We start from the raw sequence: 19,577 nt of genomic DNA, 5'->3' as shown, positions 1-19,577 counted from the left end.
TTTCATTCTCTTGTCTAGTTTCAGGTGATGCAAAACAGAAGATACAGAGTAGTGTTTCTTCTGAGCAGAAATGCCCAACTAATGTTTCATGCAACCTCCTGATTCTCTCCCCACTCCCCAACCCCGGAGCTACTGGAAAATATTAATATGGTAAAATAGTTTAGAGTTTTATTAATTAATAAAGACCTAGAAGCTACTTTCAGACGATAAACATGTATTATTTCGTATTTCACTAAAATGTCCCTCTTTGGGATTTTGGTGGCAATGCCCAGGTTAATCCTGTTTAGCTAGGTGCCTGGCCTTTAATAAGAGCAGGACATACATCTTTCAGGGAAGGGGATGAGGGGAATGCAGCAAGAGGTGTTGTTGTGGCAGAGACTTTGTGATATTTTACAATATTTTGCAATGATCATATTATGCTAACGTATTCACTAGGTATAAGGCTAGGGTTTCTCCCTTTCTTTTTAGTTTGCATTTGGGGGGGAAGGTGAAATTGTCCTTTTTTCATTTTTTAGTTTTTGTTTAAAATTTTTATTAACTGTTTTAAGTATAGTCTTTATGAAAATAAATATTTTTAATAAAGGGAATGAGGTGGAGGGGTTAGCAATGAAGTGTACTGCAATGTTGCAAAACGTATTTATATTGGGGTATTTTCTTGGTTAGGAACAGAGATGCCTTTGAGAGTAAATGGAATGATTTCATAAACTTCTCAGTTACAGAGAAATGTTCTCCCAAACAAAGTAAGTTGAATATTTTCTGCTTTGGAAAATTCATCAGAACCCTTGAACAATACAAGTAGAAACAAACTGAAACTGATACAATGGGAGGAAGCAGACTGAAGCATGTCAGATAAGCACAGGAAAAGGGAAGCATATTAAGCTGAATTATTTTACTTCTGCAGAAATTGTGCAAAACTATATATATATAGAAACTGAACCATGTGTACATTATGGAACAGCACCACAGTACATCTAAGATGCTGTAGTCAAAAGAACACTACTGGATTAAACCAACTCTTTTTTCCTTATTGCCCCATAAGTGGCAACACTGGTGCAGAATGCAGCCGCGCGGGTAGTGATGGGAGCATCCCGATACTCCCTTATTACACCCCTCCTGCGTGAGCTGCATTGGCTACCGGTTGCCCTCCGGGTGAGATTTAAGGTGCTGGTACTTACCTTTAAAGCCCTACATGGCTTAGGCCCGGGATACTTGCAGGACCGTCTGCTACCGGGGACGACTTCCCATCGCCCAGTGCGCTCACACAGAGAGGGCCTCCTCAGGGTGCCGTCGGCCAGACAATGTCGGCTGGCGACCCCCAGGGGGAGGGCCTTCTCTGTGGGAGCGCCAGCCCTGTGGAACCAGCTTCCCCTTGAGCTTCGGATGGCCCCGGACCTCCGGTCCTTTCGCCGCGACCTCAAAACTTTTCTCTTCCATCAGGCTGACCTGGATTGATGATGGGTTTTTAAATATGTTTTAATTTTTAACTGTAGTTAATTTATTTTGGGGCTGTTATTTAATTTGTTTTTTAATTTTTGTATTGTTGTTTTTATTGTTGTAAGCCGCCCTGAGTCCCTTGGGAGATAGGGCGGCATATAAGTCCCATAAATAAATAAATAAATAAATAAATAAATAAATAAATAAATAAATAAATAAATAAATAAACAAACACATGACCTACATTAGCTCACCGGTAGACGGCAATGGCAGAGTGTGACCGCAGCAACAACAAAAATCACAGAATAGCAATTCTTCTATCAGTCAAATAATATGATAGACATTCTGATCCCTAGTGTGGGCATTGCTTTTGTAACAATGTTATATTGATGCACTGAGAGTTATCTTCAGAATCTGTTAGTGAATTAACGTTGAAGTCATCACTATTTATTTTCCTAACTTGATTTCAGTATATTACATCCTAGATATCGTGGATAGTTAAGTATATTAATCACAAAGCTAACTAATGGTAATACCAAATCAGCCAATTCAGGAGTTCTCACACTATTTCACCTACTAGTAAGGCCAACACAGATTGTTAAGTCCACAAATGCTCCAGAATGATGACGATAAATGAGCCAAAAAATCTTCACGTGTAACCCAAAAATCCTGGCCACTTTATCGTCAAATGATTTAATTTTGCCTGAGGAGACAGAACATATCATAACCAAATGTTCTTCTGGAAAACAAAGTACAGCAAGCATGAGAATATTTTCTATGTAAATCCCAGTAGACGGAACAAACAAGAGAGCAATGCATAACCTATTGTTTCCATATCCTTGTACAGAGGCATGTACTGCCATTAAAAAGCCATTTTTCAAGCAGAACTTCTGATACATTAAAATGGCCAAATGCCTTCGTACACAGGAGAACGCATAGGTTTGGGAGATACTTAGGCTTGCAGCTTATTCCTGAAATAATATAATTCTAGAAAGAATGGTGAATATAGGTCAATGATTAATGAATAAGAATCTAATCCGCATCCTAACTGTATTCAGTAATACGTTGTTTAGCTTTTCCAAGGTTTTAGGCATGGGCACTGCCCTAAGACCAAGTATTGTAGTTGAAAAATTGAAATGTTTAAATCATTAAGTGGGTTCTGTATCTTATTTCATGTCAATCTTTCTTAAAAAACCAAGACATTTTATTTATTTAAGCAAGACTACTATGTTCTGATCTGGCTCCTTCCTGTCACTTTCTTAACAACTCCCATGACTATCCAGTCAAGGTATTTGTGGTAGGTGTCGCTTTGGGATTATAAAGTCCTAATGACTAGAAGTATCAGCTATGACTAACCCTGCACAGCCTCACCCCAATCTGTGCATCTACATCCAAAGCAGAGGCATTACTTGCTTTCCCTATTGATGGATTGGCTTGAGTTCAATGACCACTGGGACCTTCTCAGTGATAGCTCACCAATTATGGAATTCTTTCTCAAGAGAAGTTTGCCTAGCCTCTCCCCATATTGTCCTTTCAGAAAGCAGCGGAAAATGTGTCAGAGATTAGTAAGTTAGCAATTAATCAGAACTGGGTATTTTATATTTCCTGTTTTCCTTTTACTATATTAAAATGATTTTTACTTTTTAAAATATATTGATTTTTAAACACTGCTTTATTGGGTTGGAAAACTTTTTTTTTATTGTTCTATTGCTGAGTGCCTTGTTTACGATGGCATGAAACCGAATAATCCAGATGCACACCAGATATAAACTTCCATCTGGATCTAAAGGAGATCTAATCAGTGCATATAAACAGTACAAAACTGATAAGAGATATGATGTAAACATTTTTTTCCCATTAGCTCAATGTGTTTGTTTTAGTATGTTTTAACAGTTTAGTCCAATTTTAAAATCTTTACATCCACTGGTTTCCCCGAGAGATTTAAATATATGCTTAACAGTTCTGTTGGTGAAATTAATGGGCCTTACTTAATTTACGCTGAATTCTTTTCAGAGAAAAGGATGTTGTAACAAATTAACGAGATAAAGCAAGACTATTCTTGAACAAACTTTTTTTTAAAATCTATGTTCCCACAATATACTCAACTAGCTGATCCCATTTGCAATCTATTAGCCTTGTTCTACTGATCTTCCACATCAGAATTCTTTGAAATTTCTCAACTTGTTCTCCTTTGGTGTTTCCATCCAGCAACACCACACCATACCCTTTATTCAAGAATGTGGTGTCACGGAATTCTAAAAGTGATTGTAAAACAACACGAAGACAAGTCCTGCTGAAGCTGACCAAAGATTGATGTACTTCCCATATTGGCTAATCAATTGCTTCTAAAAAGTCCACAAAGAATAATGAAAAATTCAGTGGGGAAAAAAATATCCATGTAAATGGTTGGGGTAGCCAATGGCTATGTTCTCAAAACTTACTTACCTCTGTTTAATTTGATTAAGATTATTAAATCCATCTTTAATGCAGCAATAATTAGGTCAAACTTGGTTGGATAGTGTCAGTCAGTGTGCCGTGCAGCATACTAATTACCTAATTCAAAAAATTTATCAGTAAGTAGAGGAGGAATCTCCCTTGTGATTGCTTGGCAATATGTAACTAAAATGTTCATAAGTTATTTCCAGCGTTTTATCCAACATACATGCATACCCAGGAGGAGATATTAATGCAGCCTCTGCTGGTCCTTCTGTGTTGTCCACTGTCTTAACTCCAGCCTCAACAATCAGCTAAAATTTCTATTTGTTCCCACAGTCCATTTTTGAATGGGCAGAGGAGCTATGGGGTGACATTACAAAGTACCTTTATTGGACAGACATAACACATTAAATTGAAATACAAATGATTACAGTGGATTGAAACCTTGTTTTAAAGTAAAAATATACAAACTGTATTCAAAAGAGTATAAACTTTTATAGTATCCCCAAAAACTGGTATTTAAAGTGTCCAGAAGATGAATAACTACTTGTGCAGTGGAAAAAAGTTGACCTAGCGTAAAATCTTAAACTGTGACCATACAACATACTAATTGACATAGTTTTACTAGATTCACCCAATAGCCTGGGTTCACCTCAGTCATAAACAATGTAGACTGGCTGGTCCATAAAATAGTCAAGCCTATTTTTACTTAGAACAAGTTATGAACTAATCATAGTCTTTCAAAACCATCCCAACTCCATGAACAAAATGATTTCACACATGATTTAAAGTGTTGAAAGAAGAAAAGAACATTAAGATTGCAGGCTACCGCAGAAAGTGTAATTTCAAATCATTATTCACTTTTACTCTGGACAGATTACAAGAAAGCAGAATATTTACAAAATGGGCTTTCAGGAGAAAACCAATACTGCATACAATGCCAAACTATAAATTGTACACAGCCACTATGAGGTATAATAGATAAAAAATGGGCTTGAAATCTTGAAACCTGAGGTCACTAGTTGATCTGAATCAGTAATGCATTCCCTCAGAATATTCTGGACTACAAATCTGAGCAGAATTCTCATGAAAGTGGCAAAATATAGCAAACTAATTTGAAGTTTGAAATCTATAACAGTTGTGCATAAAAATTAAAATGTGCCGTGCTGTGTAATGGTTCAGTGCATTAAAACATACATTGTATTTATTAAAGCAAACCTTTCAAAAATAAGATGAAACGTCAATCTCTAGGGGAAGTGATTTGTTTCTCTTTGATGATATGAATGAAATACTGGCATGGAATCCATGCTAAAGCTTAAATTATTACAGAAATAATTTGCTTCTGTTTTTTCTTTAACAGTGTTGGGGGAAGGATATCAAAGTAAATTACATCATGCTATTGTATATGTAATGGAAAGAAAAAAGCACAATTATCCTGTTAAACACATCTCCGCTGTTTCAATAGAAATGTAATGAAATACTTAAATTGCTATTTGAATTTAATGAGGCTAAAAGGTAAACTAATATTGGCTCAATAGGTTTCTCAACAAGATTAGAACATCAATACATATATCAAAAAAGTATTACTACTGAAATTTTCTATTAACTGGGTAAGGAAGATCAAAGTAAAAAAACAAAAACAAATCCCCATTGTGAACCCAGATAAGCTAACACATACCGGGAAACAATTTGGTCACTGTGACATGAAATCAAATAGATCTTTCTGCCACATTAAACAGTAAAAGAAAAAATCAGCAAAGATTCATTCCCCCTGGTATTCAACTATGTTAAAAATCTTCAGATCAAATGTTACACTTCTGCTTGACTTTACTTCAGAGAAAGCCATCTTAGTAAGTGCTAAGATTGCTTGGATAACTAAAATGAAACTTAGCGTGACTAATTTAGAGTAGTAAATTAAGAGACTTTCAGTGGATGGTCTGGGACCTGCATTTTCTGCAAGGGTTTAAAACGGGGGGGTAGAGCCTTCTTTAAAAACTCAGTTGTCTGAAATGGCTTTTGAATACCAAGAATATGGGCCTGAAGACAGGGTAACTCACTTCCTAATATTTATCGAAATCTGGGCATCTGTGGGATTGGAGCGCCCTCTATTGGAGTTGAGGAAGGGACTGTTAGCAGATGCCCACCGTGCAGCCTCTCATTTACACGGAGTTCACATCCATCCTGAAGCATTCGAATGGCTATTCGTGCAATATTCTTGGAATCATCCAGCCCACTGTGAGGCCGTCCGTCATAGTCCATCCCAAGTTTTTCCAACATGGTCGACAGCTTTGTTTGGCATCTAGGAACCTGGAAAATGAATTGAACCATTCTGAGCAGATGCAGACAGAAGAGAAATGCAGTATCAATCTGTCTACATTACTAGCTGCTCTAAATTCTGTCCCTGCCCGCATATGTGTGAGATGGCAATGGGCTCTTCCATATTCCAGCTATGCTCTGAAGTGCAGCGGGTTTTCTACATGAAGGGGTGTAATTTTAAAGTAAACTGTTTTATAATTTAAATAAATAAAAGTACAACATTCGGCATACCAAACCATTTCCCATTTTTGTTTCTGAGAACGTCTCTGTACTGACCCAGGTATTTAGGCATTCTTGGAAAACAAAAATGATGGGTAGTTGTAGCCCAGGATTTTATTTGAAAGTATTCCCACCTGCACCAAAGAAGGCAAAAAAGGTAAAGCTGGGAAATTAAGAACATATCCTGGAAGGAAACACTGGAAAGGATGGCGGGGAGCAAGAGAACCAGTTTTCCTTCAGCAATGGGATATTTTACAACAGGCCACGTCCTTCAAGTTGCCCATTTTATAAGAGCACACAGGACTCGTTCTCACATTTCAAATAACGCCCATTGTCTCAAAGAATGTTTATAGGTCTGTTGTTCCAGTTCTAGAAAAAACAAGAATGGGCAACAAAAAGCAACATTCAGATTCTGAGTTTCATAAGTGCAGTATTTAGCAGAGGTAGGCATGGGTTTTGTGTTCCTTCATAAAATCTACATGGTTTTCTTCAATATAGGTAGTCTTCACTTAATCGACTTTGAAGTTACAATAGAGCTGAAGAAGGAGACTTACGACCAGTGCTCAAAATTGTGGCCACTGAAGTGTCCCCAGTCATGTGATTGCAATTCAGGCAGTTTGCAACCAGTGCCCATTTATGGTGGTCACAGTGCCCAACAGTCAAGCAATTTCCATTTGGGCTCTTCATAACTGGCTTCCGACAAGCAAAGAAAAGCCAGCAGGAGTCATAAATCACAGTCACATGATGTTGCGCTTAAGGACCTGCAGTGATTCCCTTAATGACCATTGTGGAACTGACATCAAAAGTTCCAATCACATGACATTTCACCTAATAACCACTTAGTGATGGAGTTGTCATCAGTAAGTGAGAATTATCTGTACTTTAAAATTACATGGAGTGATCTACTGACATCACCAGTGGGAGGGATGCTTAGGCATCCATTTCCCTGCTTAAAATGACTCCAAAACTATAAAAAGAAGGCAAACCTCTTCCATCCCATTTAGGGGTTGCAGAAGGGCTAATTAAATGGCAGTGTAAGAGAATACATAATAGCTGTCATATAGATCTTAGTAGGGGCAATCTTTACTCAAAACGTTATGTAGTTCTCCAAGCCCAGTGATAGCAAACCTGTAACAGACATGTCAAACTTTTGGATAACAAAGTTTTGAGTAACACATCAGCATTTATCCAGAATTTATCAACACCCAAAAACGATTTTCAGAAGCACAATTTTCAGAAGCGGTAGAATGGGAAAGATGCAAGGTGACCTTTTTCAGTAGCAGCAATGATATGGGCTGAAGTTCAGACCTCAACTCCAGGCCCAGCCTTAGAGCTGCTGCCAAGTGCCACTGTTCAGGGTGGCCTAAATGAGGGGTGGGGGGAAATAGAGAATTGTTTCTCTTTTGATCAGTGTATGTATGTGACCTACCAGCTGAATGAACTTAGGTATTTTCTGAATTTTTGACATGCCAAGCCCCAAAGTTTTGCCATCACTGTCCTAGCTACAGCATATACATAAATTCACTATCCTGTCAATTATTATAAACCCATTTTTGATTTTCTGCTTTTCTCAACTAGAATCTAAATGTTTCAGGAAACAAGCAGACAACAAACCTTGTAGAAGTTTCCATAGGATTTGCGGATATTAATCCACTTCTTAGCAAAAGAAGGATACTTCAGACGACTAATACGACACTGGATATTTAAAAATTTACTCATATCCCAGGACCTTTAATAAACAATAAGTAAACAATTTCATTAGGAAGTTCTTTTAAACTTCTTTTGCAAATTATTTGGATATTCCTTTGGGTATTTCCCCTATTTTTCTGAGACAATTTGTAAATCCTTTTTTAAAGAGTTCCTGAATCTTAAACAGCCCAACAGTGCTATCAATGGCAAACCTATTGTTAAATTCCTTTTTCAGCGGTCCAAATATACACCAAGAATTTTATTTGCCCAAATTTTCTCATGGAAATATTATGCCATGCTCTTGATGTGTTTTTTCTGGCATTTTATTGATCATATCTTTCATTAGTTTTATGATTCATTTAACTTTGTGCTGTGATTTTGTAGTTTATTATTCTCTTCTGTTACTCATGATACTTCTTGTTAAAATGTAAATATGGTCCAAACATTAAATAATCAAAAGATATATGAACGCACTCCCTTATAAGGTTCTGGAAATAAGTCATTCTTTAGCTATCTTCATTGTCAGAGAAAAATTAGCATATTTATAATCCCTGTACATGTATAGCAGGGGTCTTCAAACTTAGCCCTTTTGTGACTTGTGGACTTCAACTCCCAGAATTCCTCAGCCAGGCATGCTGGCTGAGGAATTCTGGGAGTTGAAATCCACAAGTCATAAAAGGGCCAAGTTTGAAGACCCCTGATGTATAGGCACTGAATAAAACAGCTGGCTTCAGTGTTCATGTATAAATGTTAATGTTAATAACCTATGCAGACTATTCTCTTGAATTCAACAAGTTGTAATATACTACACTCTAGATCAGGGGTGTCAAACTCGCAACATCACGTGACATATCGCAATTTTTTTTCCATTGCCAGCAATGGGGTGGGTGCGGTTTTGTCATGACACATCCGGCCTGCAGGGCAAGAGTTTGACAACCCTGCTCTAGATTTTAATCAAAGTATATTTGCTCTAACCTGTTCAAAACAGAACATATTTCTTCTAGTCATGTGCAGTACCAGAGGACAAGCAGGGAAAAGATCCAAGGTATTCTGACATTCCAATCACAACATCCTATTTAGCTTATCGTAGCAAATACAACCAAACTGAACAACTCCAGAAATACAACCCTGTCAAAGCTAAAGAATGGTTGAAAAACACTGACATAATTTAATGGCTGCAATTAAAAAATAAGTATGGTTCATCAACTGAACATATGTACATCTCTCCCCAATACATACCCATCTGTTAATATGGAATAGCTGTATTTGCTTCCTAGTTCTTTCTGTTTCATCCAGTCTACAACACGTTGCAGCACTTTTGGGAATTCATCAGCTTTCTCTACCAGTTCCTAGAAATATTATGAATGAAAATACAATTGCTGTATATTAAGAAACTCAGGTATTAATTATACAATATGAAAATAATATAAAAGGGTTTCTGTCAAGTCAAACTGCCAACGGAACTCTGGACTGCCGCCGACCTTCGTTCGTTTCACCGGGACCTAAAACCCTGGCTCTTTGAGCTATCTGGCCTGGACTGAGGGGTTTTAATGATTTTGAATTGTGATTTTAATTTTTTGGGGCTATACTTAATTTTATATTATTTTAATTTTATATTGTATTGTTTTTAAATTTTGCCCTGTAAACCGCCCTGAGTCCTTCTGGAATAGGGCGGTATATAAATCAAATAAATAAATAAATATAGTTAAAACTCTACTACACCCTTGTTGGTTTTCTACAATAACTATTAATGCAACAAAATACCCTATATTCATTATTACATTCAGTGAGAAAATACAAACTTCTTTATATCTACTGAAATATCTGCATCATATGTCTAATATTCTTTAATGGCTGGGGGAGGGGCAGGAAGGAAGGGAGGGATCTCCCGGATCTGACTCTTGCAAGTTGTATTTTCTTCAAGAAAATCCTGCAGGCTGTCAACCATCCTTTCTTTCTGGTTGTTCTATTATTTCCCTCTTCTTCCAACCCTTCTCAGCTTGGAAAACTGGAAGAAAGGTGCAGTTTTATGGTAGAAAACTTTTTTTTTTGCTCCGCATAGCCTAACTATAGTGTGTGTGTGTCTGTGTGTACATACATACACACACATACATATACACACACATACACACATACATGTGTATATATGTATAAGTATGTGTACACGTGTACACACACACACACACACACACACACACACACACACACACACAATTAGGCTATGCGGAGCAAAAAAACAACACTTTTCCACCATAAACTGCACCTTTCTTCCACTTTTCCAAGATATATATATACAAAACTGTTTGCAACTTACTAAGCAATTAAGAATGTAGCTAGGTTGAGGTTTAATTACCACAGTCTTTGCATTATTCCTGCAGCTGACACTGAGGAAGCAATAAAGCGGTCTTCATCAAGGTAGAACTCTCATGAAAATTACAGGTAGCCCTCGGCTTACGACCACAGTGGAGCCCAAAATTTCTGTTACTAAGTGAGACAGTTGTTAAGTGAGTTTCCCCCATTTTACGACCTTTTTGTTACAGTTAAGTGAATTACTGCAACTGTTACACTGCAGAACGAATCTGGCTTCCCCAATGATTTTGCTTATCGGAAGGTCGCCAAAGGTGATCACGTGACCCCGACACACTGCAACCGTCATAAACATGAGTCAGTTGCCAAGTCTCTGGATTTTGATCACGTGGCCATGGGAGTGCTGCAACAGCCATGAGTGTGAAAAACCGTCTTGTCACTTTTTTCAGTGCCATTGTAACTCGTCACTAAATGAACAGTTGTAAGTCGAGGACTATCAGTATATCATCCTCTTCTAATTAGTAAATGTACCATTTAAACAATTCACACTGTTGATGGTACAAGCAGTTTGTCCAAGTGCACAAAGCACTGATTGAACATGTTTTGCCTCTGACCCAGCCAAATCAGGTATGATCAACAGTCATTGCTAACACTATGGTGTTAGAAACAGTCTCCAGTTTTGCCCAGAGAAACCCAGGATTCTAATCTATAGAATAGTTACACATTTCTTTATCACAAGCACTTTATTTACAGCCTGTGGTACCGATTTAAAAGAAATACATCTATAAAGAAAAAGAGAAATCAGGAAGCTTAGATCTGAGCACACCTCACTGATATGCTGTGTTTGCAGTGAGGTATTAGGATTATATCTGATGCCTAAACCATTATCTTTTTTTTAAAAAAAAGTTTTGCTTAAAGAGCGTAGTGCGTGACAGACTATTTACCTGAGAGATTCCCGTCAAATTAATGCAGAAATCTGAGAGTTGAGGATTAATCTCTGGTTTCACATATTGCTGGAAAGTGTCTTCCTACAAAATTGAAGTTAAACGTGGGCCATTTCATGATGATACAGACAAAACACAGAAAAGCTGCTCCTTACATAGCTCATTAATCCAAAGGAATTACAATCAGTCAAACATAATAAGGGTCAGTTGAACCTTGGCAATAAGTACTGCAGTACCATATGTGGCCTTTAGGTGGGATATTCTGCTGTTCCTGCTGCCATGGCTAGGGGGCTTTCTTACAACTCCCACTTCAGGCTCAGGTTTGCAAAGAGTACCAAGAATTGTAACGCAGAGTAGCCCATAAGGAAGGATATACATACTATTACAGTCATTACACACTTGACAAAGTATGTTAGGGGCACTGTATCTGGACAGCTATGAGAAGATAACCAAGAAATACAGAAAGCCCCATCTGATGTCATAGGGATACACCTGTGATTTAGCATCATACCTACAACTGCTGATTCCTTACTCAAACCAGCATAGCTAGGGAACCACTCATTGATACCTTGTTTAATTAGCATGCCTCTTGTCTACAGCATGCAGACTAGACTGTTTCCAGTCAAAACAAATCAGAGAATAGCCGTAAGCCACTCCACAAAACCATTTTTCTGCTAGGAATGTAGCCCATATTGAAAACAGCATGCTTAATTCTAAACAAACAATGACAGGTAACTTGCTAGCCACATTCCATAGCAGAAAACTAATGAGCATGAGCATACACATTTATGCTAAGCTTTATGACTTAGTACGATATGCAACTTCATCAGTGTTATATACCTGCAGAACATTAGACTCAACATCTTAAAAACAAATTGAAAAGCAGCCTCAGGATGTTATCATTTAGACCAGAAGTGTAGCACAGAAGGGCATTTGGACTATTCTTTGTTGTCTTTCACCCAAAATCATTTTCTCTTTCCCAGACTGTCTACTTGTGAGAATCTAGCCATGTATTTACTTCTGCTTGTTCCACATAGCAAGTGAAAAGGGAAGTGCTTTTTTTGGTACAAAACACCTTTACATTAAGTAGCAAACATATATCAGTTTTTTCTTATGGATATAATTTAAGATCTAAAAAAGATTATGCCAGCCAGTTATAAGCTGCCTAATATGTTGATCATATAGCATACAAGGCAGCATAATACCTTTGCTTCACTATCTATTTTTCAAATGCAAATCTCAATTTTTGATGAATTTATTAAACTATCCAGGAATCAAATAGGACAGAAATACTTACTATTTGTAACGTCTGGGTATTTAGTAAAACGATAGGAAATTCGATTATTTCATGTATAAATTCTGGATGATTTTTTTCTTCACAAGTTGCTTCAAAGTCAATAACACAGATATAATCATAGTAGTCTTCTGCATTTGGAGGTTGCTTGTGCATTAATTTTTCTTTCTTATAGTAGTTTTTCAGCCTCTTTTTTAATACATCTTTCACTCCTCTGAAAAAAAAAGTGATTTTTTAGGATAATTCACGGGTCGGCAACCCGCGGCTCCGGGTTCGGCAGCTTTGGAGACGGGCCGCTACAGCTTCCTCAAAGAGCGGCATCTCTGCCCGTTCGCGCGGAGGTACGCGCGCACCTCTCCAAAGGTTTGGGGAGGTGCGCGCGCACCTCCGGTCGTTCGGAGAGGTGCGCGCGCACCTCTCAGAATGGGCAGGGGCGCTGCCGCGGCCCGTCTGCAAAGCTGCTGAAAGCGGCAGCTTTGCAGACGGGCCGTCGCCGTCGGGCAACCGGGAACCGGTTCCATCTCACTTTTTTAAAAAAATGGCAACCGCGTGAGTCCGCGCATGCGCAAAAAAACCATTTTGCGCATGCGCAAAAGTTTTTTTGCGCATGCGCGTGCATGGACACACGCACGCGGCTCCCACTTTTTTTAATTTGTGATGGAACCGGTTCCCAGTGGCTCTTTTCCTTTTTTAGGTTGCCGACCCCTGGGATAATTATACAGTAGTGGCCAAAATTGTGGAAACCTTTTGGGAAAAGTGTACATTTGTGGTTTGATGGCTAACACCACCACTTTTTTTTTGGAGTAGTACCATAAAATTATATATCAATGGAAAGATAATTTAATCAAGAATGTAATGCAATAACTTTTATGAAGGATTTGCTATTAGAATAGCAGTTATAAGGAACAAAAATGAAACACGTAGAAAAAATGAGATATACAAAAATTATCACCATAGAAAAAACGAGATATACAAAAACTATCAGTTAATACTTAGTCGGGTAACCTTTAGCATGAATTACGGCCTTACAACATCTTCCCATGGAGTGAACCAACTCTTTTAGTTCTGCAGTTGTTATAATGTGAAACCAAGATTGAATGACTGCTTCTATTAACTGGGTTTTATTGCTCGGTTGCTTCTGACTAACAAGTTTCTTTAGTCGGCTCCATAGATTTTCAATTGGGTTAAGGTCTGGGATATTCCCAGGCCATTCCAGCAGTGAAATATGATTACCTTGAAACCACCTTTTGCACACAACAGCAACACATGGAGCTGAATCCTGAATCCTGCTTCATTGTCTTGGAAAAGATCATGTGCGGAAGGCTTCAGTTTGGGCTCAAGTATTTCATTAATGTATTTTTGGCCATTTATATTTCCATTAATCACACAAATTCTGCCCACACCTTTTGATGTCACACAACCCCAGATCATAACATTGACTGGGTGTTTCACGGTACATGTAATACAATCAGGTTGCAAAACTTATCCGATTCTTCTCCTTACGTATTTTATGCCATCATTGGTCTTGGTCTCATCATTTCAGATAACATTGTCCCATTGTTCCTCTGTCCAGGTAATATGGGTTTTAGCTCAGTTTAGTCTTGTTAACCTTTGCTTAAGAGATAAAAGTGGTTTTTTTCATGGAATTCTAGATTTTAGGCCAAATTCCTGTGGTGCACTCAACTTCACATTGCATTGCGCCATTTCATCTTGTATACACCGAGATGATTTTCTTCTGTCACGTAGGCCGTCTCTTAATTCTTCTATCATCACTTGCTGTTGTGCACCTTTTCCTGCCTTTACCAGTGTGGTTTTGTAGTGACTGTGTCTCTTTATACGTCTTTAAAAAACTTAGAAATGCCACCTTTGGTTAAGTTTTCACCAATTTTTCTTCTAATTTCTTTATAACTGTAGCCTTGTTCACTTAGTAATGCTATTTTACATCGCTTTCTGGGCAACCAGTCAACTCTTTGCACCATTACTTTAATTTCATTACGTTTTACAAGCTCACTAAATGAAAGAACACAAAAAAACCCAACCAACTTGATAGCAATCACATAACACACTGACAAATGTCTTCCTCTCAGCTTCAATACATGACATCAATAACTGAATCCTAATGTGATCTGATTGGCTCATTGTCAAAACAAGATGACACCTGATTGGCTCTCTAAACAGTCATGCTCATTGGCTACAATCAGATGAAGGAAAGCTACCTGATATGAATCTAAGCAAGTTGTGCTTCCTTTTTCTGGTTATTTGGCTATAACGTTTCATAAAATACATAATTGAACAAACTTTGTTGTATTACATTCTTGATTAAATTATCTTTCCATTGATATATAATTTTATGGTACTACTCCAAAACAAAGTGGTGTTATTAGCCATGAAACCTCAAATGTACACTTTTCCCAAAAGGTTTCCAGTTTTGGCCACTACTGTACTGCTGAGTTAGAAGAGAAATGTAGCATCTCCTAATCCATTTGGACATTATCTCTCCAAATGCCAAACCTACTTTTAATAACTTCCTCCAACAAAAATGACAAGAACGATCTAACTCTGATCTGCTTGCATCAAACTAGCCTCAAAAGGAAGTTGCTCCTACTGTGTAATTCTCCGGAGAAAGAGATAAAACATGAGCAGACACATTCAACAGGATTATAAAATACTCTATGCCTTTAAGAAATTTATGACATTATTTTAAACAAAATGTATTCCAGTTTTTACTTAAGTTGTTTGCAATGACATGAACAGTATTTCTGCACAAGTAATCCCCTTCATGTATATTTCAGGTAAGTTAAACGGTCTCTAGGGCAGACAATAGAAAGAGCACTGTCCTGTACACTATTTACAAAAAACACCATATATAAAAAAATTATGTTGCCTTTACATAACTGACACAGAAAGCTATCTTCTAAAAAAGTCAGAGCACAGTTCCACCTAACCCCAGTAAGGTCAATTACAGCTGAGAGGGGAATTCTAGGTGGCCAATCAAGAGTTTCTTTCAACTCTACCTGGAAATGCCAAGAATCACACCTGGGACGATCACAAAGTTATTTTTTTTCCTTTGTTCCAACTTTAATTTAGGTATGCAATTTATTCAATCCAAGTGGATTCTGGGGATGACATCAAATCACTAAAACTAAATACTGTATGTACATATAAAACAATAAATATATAAAGGCCTGTGTCCTCAAACACCATTTAGAAAATTGGGGTCTTTTCTAGCCTCTGGGAGGCAATTATGGTAGGGGCCTTCCTTGCCTAGGAGTCAGCTGTTAGGAAGAAAGCTGCCTCAGGGAATGTTTCTTATTGCGCCCCTTGTCACACTTCTCAATGAAGAAGGAACTCTTCTACTATTTAGGTTTCCTTTTTTTTCCACGTAACATTTTCTTAAATCTTTTCCGTTCAATTTTCACTGAATTCTTGAATTTCTTTTTTTCCATCAGATGAGCCTTTCTAAAAAGTTCACCCCTTTCTTTAGCTGAAGATATGGAGAGGTATAAAGTGCTATAACGGAAATTCTAGCATCACAACTTTGTGTAAGATTTCATACTGAAGAATCTGTTTATGACTTTGCAGTGTGAAATCCTTCTCTGCCAACAAACTCTTCCAATGATAGACTTCTGTGCAGAAATATTTATCCATAATGTATAGAGCTTCTTCCTTCTACAAATGATAAAAGCACCTCAGAAGAAAGATCCACAAGAGGCGACTTTATTAATTCCACCTTTACACATGTAATAAGAAACACATCAGAAGATGTATGCACTCACACACGGTTGTTTACCTGGTGTCAAGTCTGAATTCAGCAAGTTTAGCTCTCAGCTCTTCTCTGCTCATTCTATTGATATAACCATTTGTCAGAGAAATCTCTTTGTAGATTGGATCGCTGAAATCACCTGAATTAGATTTTTTATTATTTTCTTCCTGAAAATCAAACTGGCAGCACTGCTTACTCTGACAGAAAGGCTGTATGATGAGAAAAAAATTGTTAGAATTGTCTTTTATCTTCAAAAGCTTGAATAATAACTTTATTCAACATTATCTAGAAACAATGACATTGGCTAATTGTCCAAAGGCAGGAATGATCACAATATTATATTGAAAAAGCCCTCACTTATACTGAGTTGTACAATTTATTCACTTCTTACTAACATCCAGCTTTTGAAATGCATTCTTTTAAAGAAAGGAACCTGCTACTATAATTGTTACGTGAGCCTACTCTTGTTCATGGCCCATCAATTAGCCAAATTTTCTACTTAGTCATCAACAGGGCACCCTGTAAATGAGCATAACTCACTGTTAAGGGATTTAGCAACATTTCAAACCAGGCCCAAAGGCAATATTACTTTATTTTAAATTTTAGAATTGCGAATAACATACAATAGGCATCTGTGTTTAACTTGCTATGCTTCCTTCTTTACAGTATTTTTTACAGGTTCTTATATTCTTTTTTGAAGATAGTTAAGTTTAAAGGCTTGGTTGACCGGAAGGTTGACTGCTCGAGACCCAGGTATTATGTGATAGGATGAGCTCCTGTTCTTGCCCCAGCTCCTGTCAACCTAGCAGTTCAAAAGAAGGGAAATGCAAGTAGAATAGATAAATAGGTATCACTTTGATGGGAAGGTAACAGTGTTCTGTGTGCCTTGGCGTATAGTCATGCTGGCCATATGACTACAGAAGCATCTTCAGACAACACTGGCTCCCTCAGCTAGGAAATGGAGATGAGCATCGCTCCCTAGAATTGGACATGACTGGGCAGGGAAAATCTTTACTTTTTTTTTTACCTTTTTAAGCTTAAAGTCAATTGGTAAATACCAGCAAAGGAAATTATAGAAACTATATTAGAAGAACATCCTGATGAATTTTAGTGGTCAACAGTTAATAGGCCAAATATGGTTGATATAATTTAACAGTTACAGACGCTTATGAAAAGGTTTTCTCAAGTATGAATCTAAGTGCTTTTGCTATTTCCCACTTAATGGCCCACGCATCCGAAGTTACAATCGGAACTGGGATTGCTAGAATTGCCATTGCTGAGTAATCACTTAGCAACATACATTTCGGTCCCAATAGTGGTCAACTACCTGTAGCACAATTTTTTTTCTAGTACTGTAGCACTGCAAGATTTCTTGGGTATTTCCAGGTAACACAAACAGCTTGCCTCACTGTCCCTTTTACTAACAGTCCAAGCAAAGCACTGTCATCTGTTTGCCTATACTATTTTTTAAAAAAAAAACATCATTAAGATGTAAAACATGTTTTCACCTTTTAATCAGTAATGCTACCATCACCACCTCTTGGAAATGTCATAAGGTTGGGTTTCTTAGTTTTAGCACAGATTCTTCCTTTGGGCAATGACCCAAATTAGTGCAGGTTCGAGTCCCACCAGGCTTAAGGTTGACTCAGCCTTCCATCCTTCCGAGGTAGGTAAAATGAGGACCCAGATTGTTGGGGGCAATTAAGCTGACTTTGTAATAATGCCACTTGGGGGGGGGGGCGAAAGCCCTAATAAGCAGGCATATACATAGAAGGAAGGCTATTGCTAAGCACATTGGTTTGTGCTTCTTAGATTGTAAGCCGCCCTGAGTCTTCGGAGAAGGGCGGGATATAAATGGGATTAAAAATAAAAATAAAAAATATATGTAAAGTGCAACTGGAAAGACGAAAGTCAATGGACTACAAAAACCCTTTATAAGCGGCAAGGCTACTTCAAAGTTCACAGATGATACAACTGTGGTCTGGTATGCTGGTCTGACAGCCGCGGATAGGAAAGTATTACAGAGGGTAGTGAGCACAGCACAAGACATTGTGGGCTGTTCCCTGACACCACTGGATGACATCGCCAGGGCTCGTTGCCTTGGAAGAGTGAGGAAGATTCTCAGGGATGACTCACACCCTGGACGGTATCTTTATCCGGTAGGAGATACAGGAATATAGCCAGCCGTACCAACAGGCTGAAAAATAGCTTTTATCCGTGGGCTGTTAGGCTTTTAAATGGGACATAATCTTACGCAGAATTGACTTGGGAGGCCGGTGTGTGGTGTAGTTGGTTCACATAGTGTGGTGGGATGGAGGGTTTGTTGTCACTGTGTCTTGGGGGGAGAGCACAGGGGGAGGCTCAGCTAATCTCAATGTACACATGTTGTACTTTGACAACAAAGATTTATTTTATTTAAAGGCCCTGGGCCACATTGGCTCTCTCACGCAATCGCTCGGCGGCCAATTTAGAGCGGGGCAAAAGAGGATCCCGCGGGAGACGCGATTTCTCCGGGAAGCACGAAGGCTTTCCCGCCGCGGTCCAATTGTTTCCACTCTCTCGCGCCGCTGCTCCTCCTTCGGCAAGGGAGGAGCTCCGAGCCCTTCGACCGCTGACGGAAGGAGCTTTCCGGCAGGGACGGTTACGTCTCTGGGCGCCAAGCGCCAAACGGCTGCTCCACGGCAGGCTGCGCAGTCGCGAAGGGACACTTACCGAGGCCGCGCTGGCTTCCGCCTTCTCCTCCCCGGTGTGCTCTCGTCGCGGCACGTTCTCTTTTTGCGCCTCCATTTGGCTCTCTCTCTCCCGCCCCGCGGCCGGGAAACCTCGGCCTCTGGCGCACGCGCACGCGGGGGGGTCCTGCGGAGGGGCGGGGGGGGAAGGGAAGGCGCCTAACCTTTTTTTTCCACCAGAGACAAAACACCACAACCGGACTGGGGTGACGTCAGAACGCCCCTCGCGCCGCCTCAATGGTGGATGGGAGGGCGGGGTCGAGAGTGGGAGCGCCTCCGCAAGGAGGAGGCGGGAATGTAATGTGACGTCAGGGCCCGCCGGAAATTAACGAAAGGTGGCTCGAGCTTCGGGGAGGGAGGGCGTCTTTTGGCGCGCTGCTCCTCCCTCCCTCCCTCCCTCCCTCGCCCAGGCTTTCCTTCTGCGATTTGCGCGGGAAGGGCCGAAC

At 39.0% G+C, this 19,577-nt stretch overlaps 1 protein-coding gene across 4 annotated transcripts; it reads right to left on the bottom strand.

Annotated features, from left to right (window-relative positions):
• Positions 1–3,399: 3,399 nt before the first annotated feature.
• ERI1 (exoribonuclease 1) lies at positions 3,400–19,347 on the bottom strand. 4 transcript variants are annotated; one of them, XM_081321830.1, is made up of 8 exons: positions 19,115–19,347; positions 16,430–16,611; positions 12,643–12,853; positions 11,346–11,429; positions 9,334–9,443; positions 8,020–8,134; positions 5,928–6,177; positions 3,400–3,987 (listed from the first exon to the last, which is right to left on the bottom strand). In XM_081321830.1, the coding sequence occupies exons 1-7, from the start codon at positions 19,187–19,189 to the stop codon at positions 5,938–5,940; spliced, it is 1,017 nt and encodes a 338-aa protein (XP_081177956.1). In that variant the 5' UTR covers positions 19,190–19,347; the 3' UTR covers positions 3,400–3,987; positions 5,928–5,937. The 4 variants fall into 4 exon arrangements, with proteins under 4 accessions (XP_081177956.1, XP_081177957.1, XP_081177955.1 ...); XM_081321831.1 differs by lacking the exon at positions 3,400–3,987 and adding an exon at positions 17,026–17,204 and having other exon boundaries at positions 4,711–6,177; positions 19,115–19,163; XM_081321829.1 differs by lacking the exon at positions 3,400–3,987 and having other exon boundaries at positions 4,711–6,177.
• Positions 19,348–19,577: the final 230 nt, after the last annotated feature.

Source organism: Vipera berus, assembly GCF_964194415.1.
Source record: "Vipera berus genome assembly, chromosome: 2".
NCBI lineage: Eukaryota > Metazoa > Chordata > Lepidosauria > Squamata > Viperidae > Vipera > Vipera berus.
The sequence above is the reverse complement of the archived record's forward strand: the minus strand, read 5'-3'. Positions and strand labels throughout refer to the sequence as shown.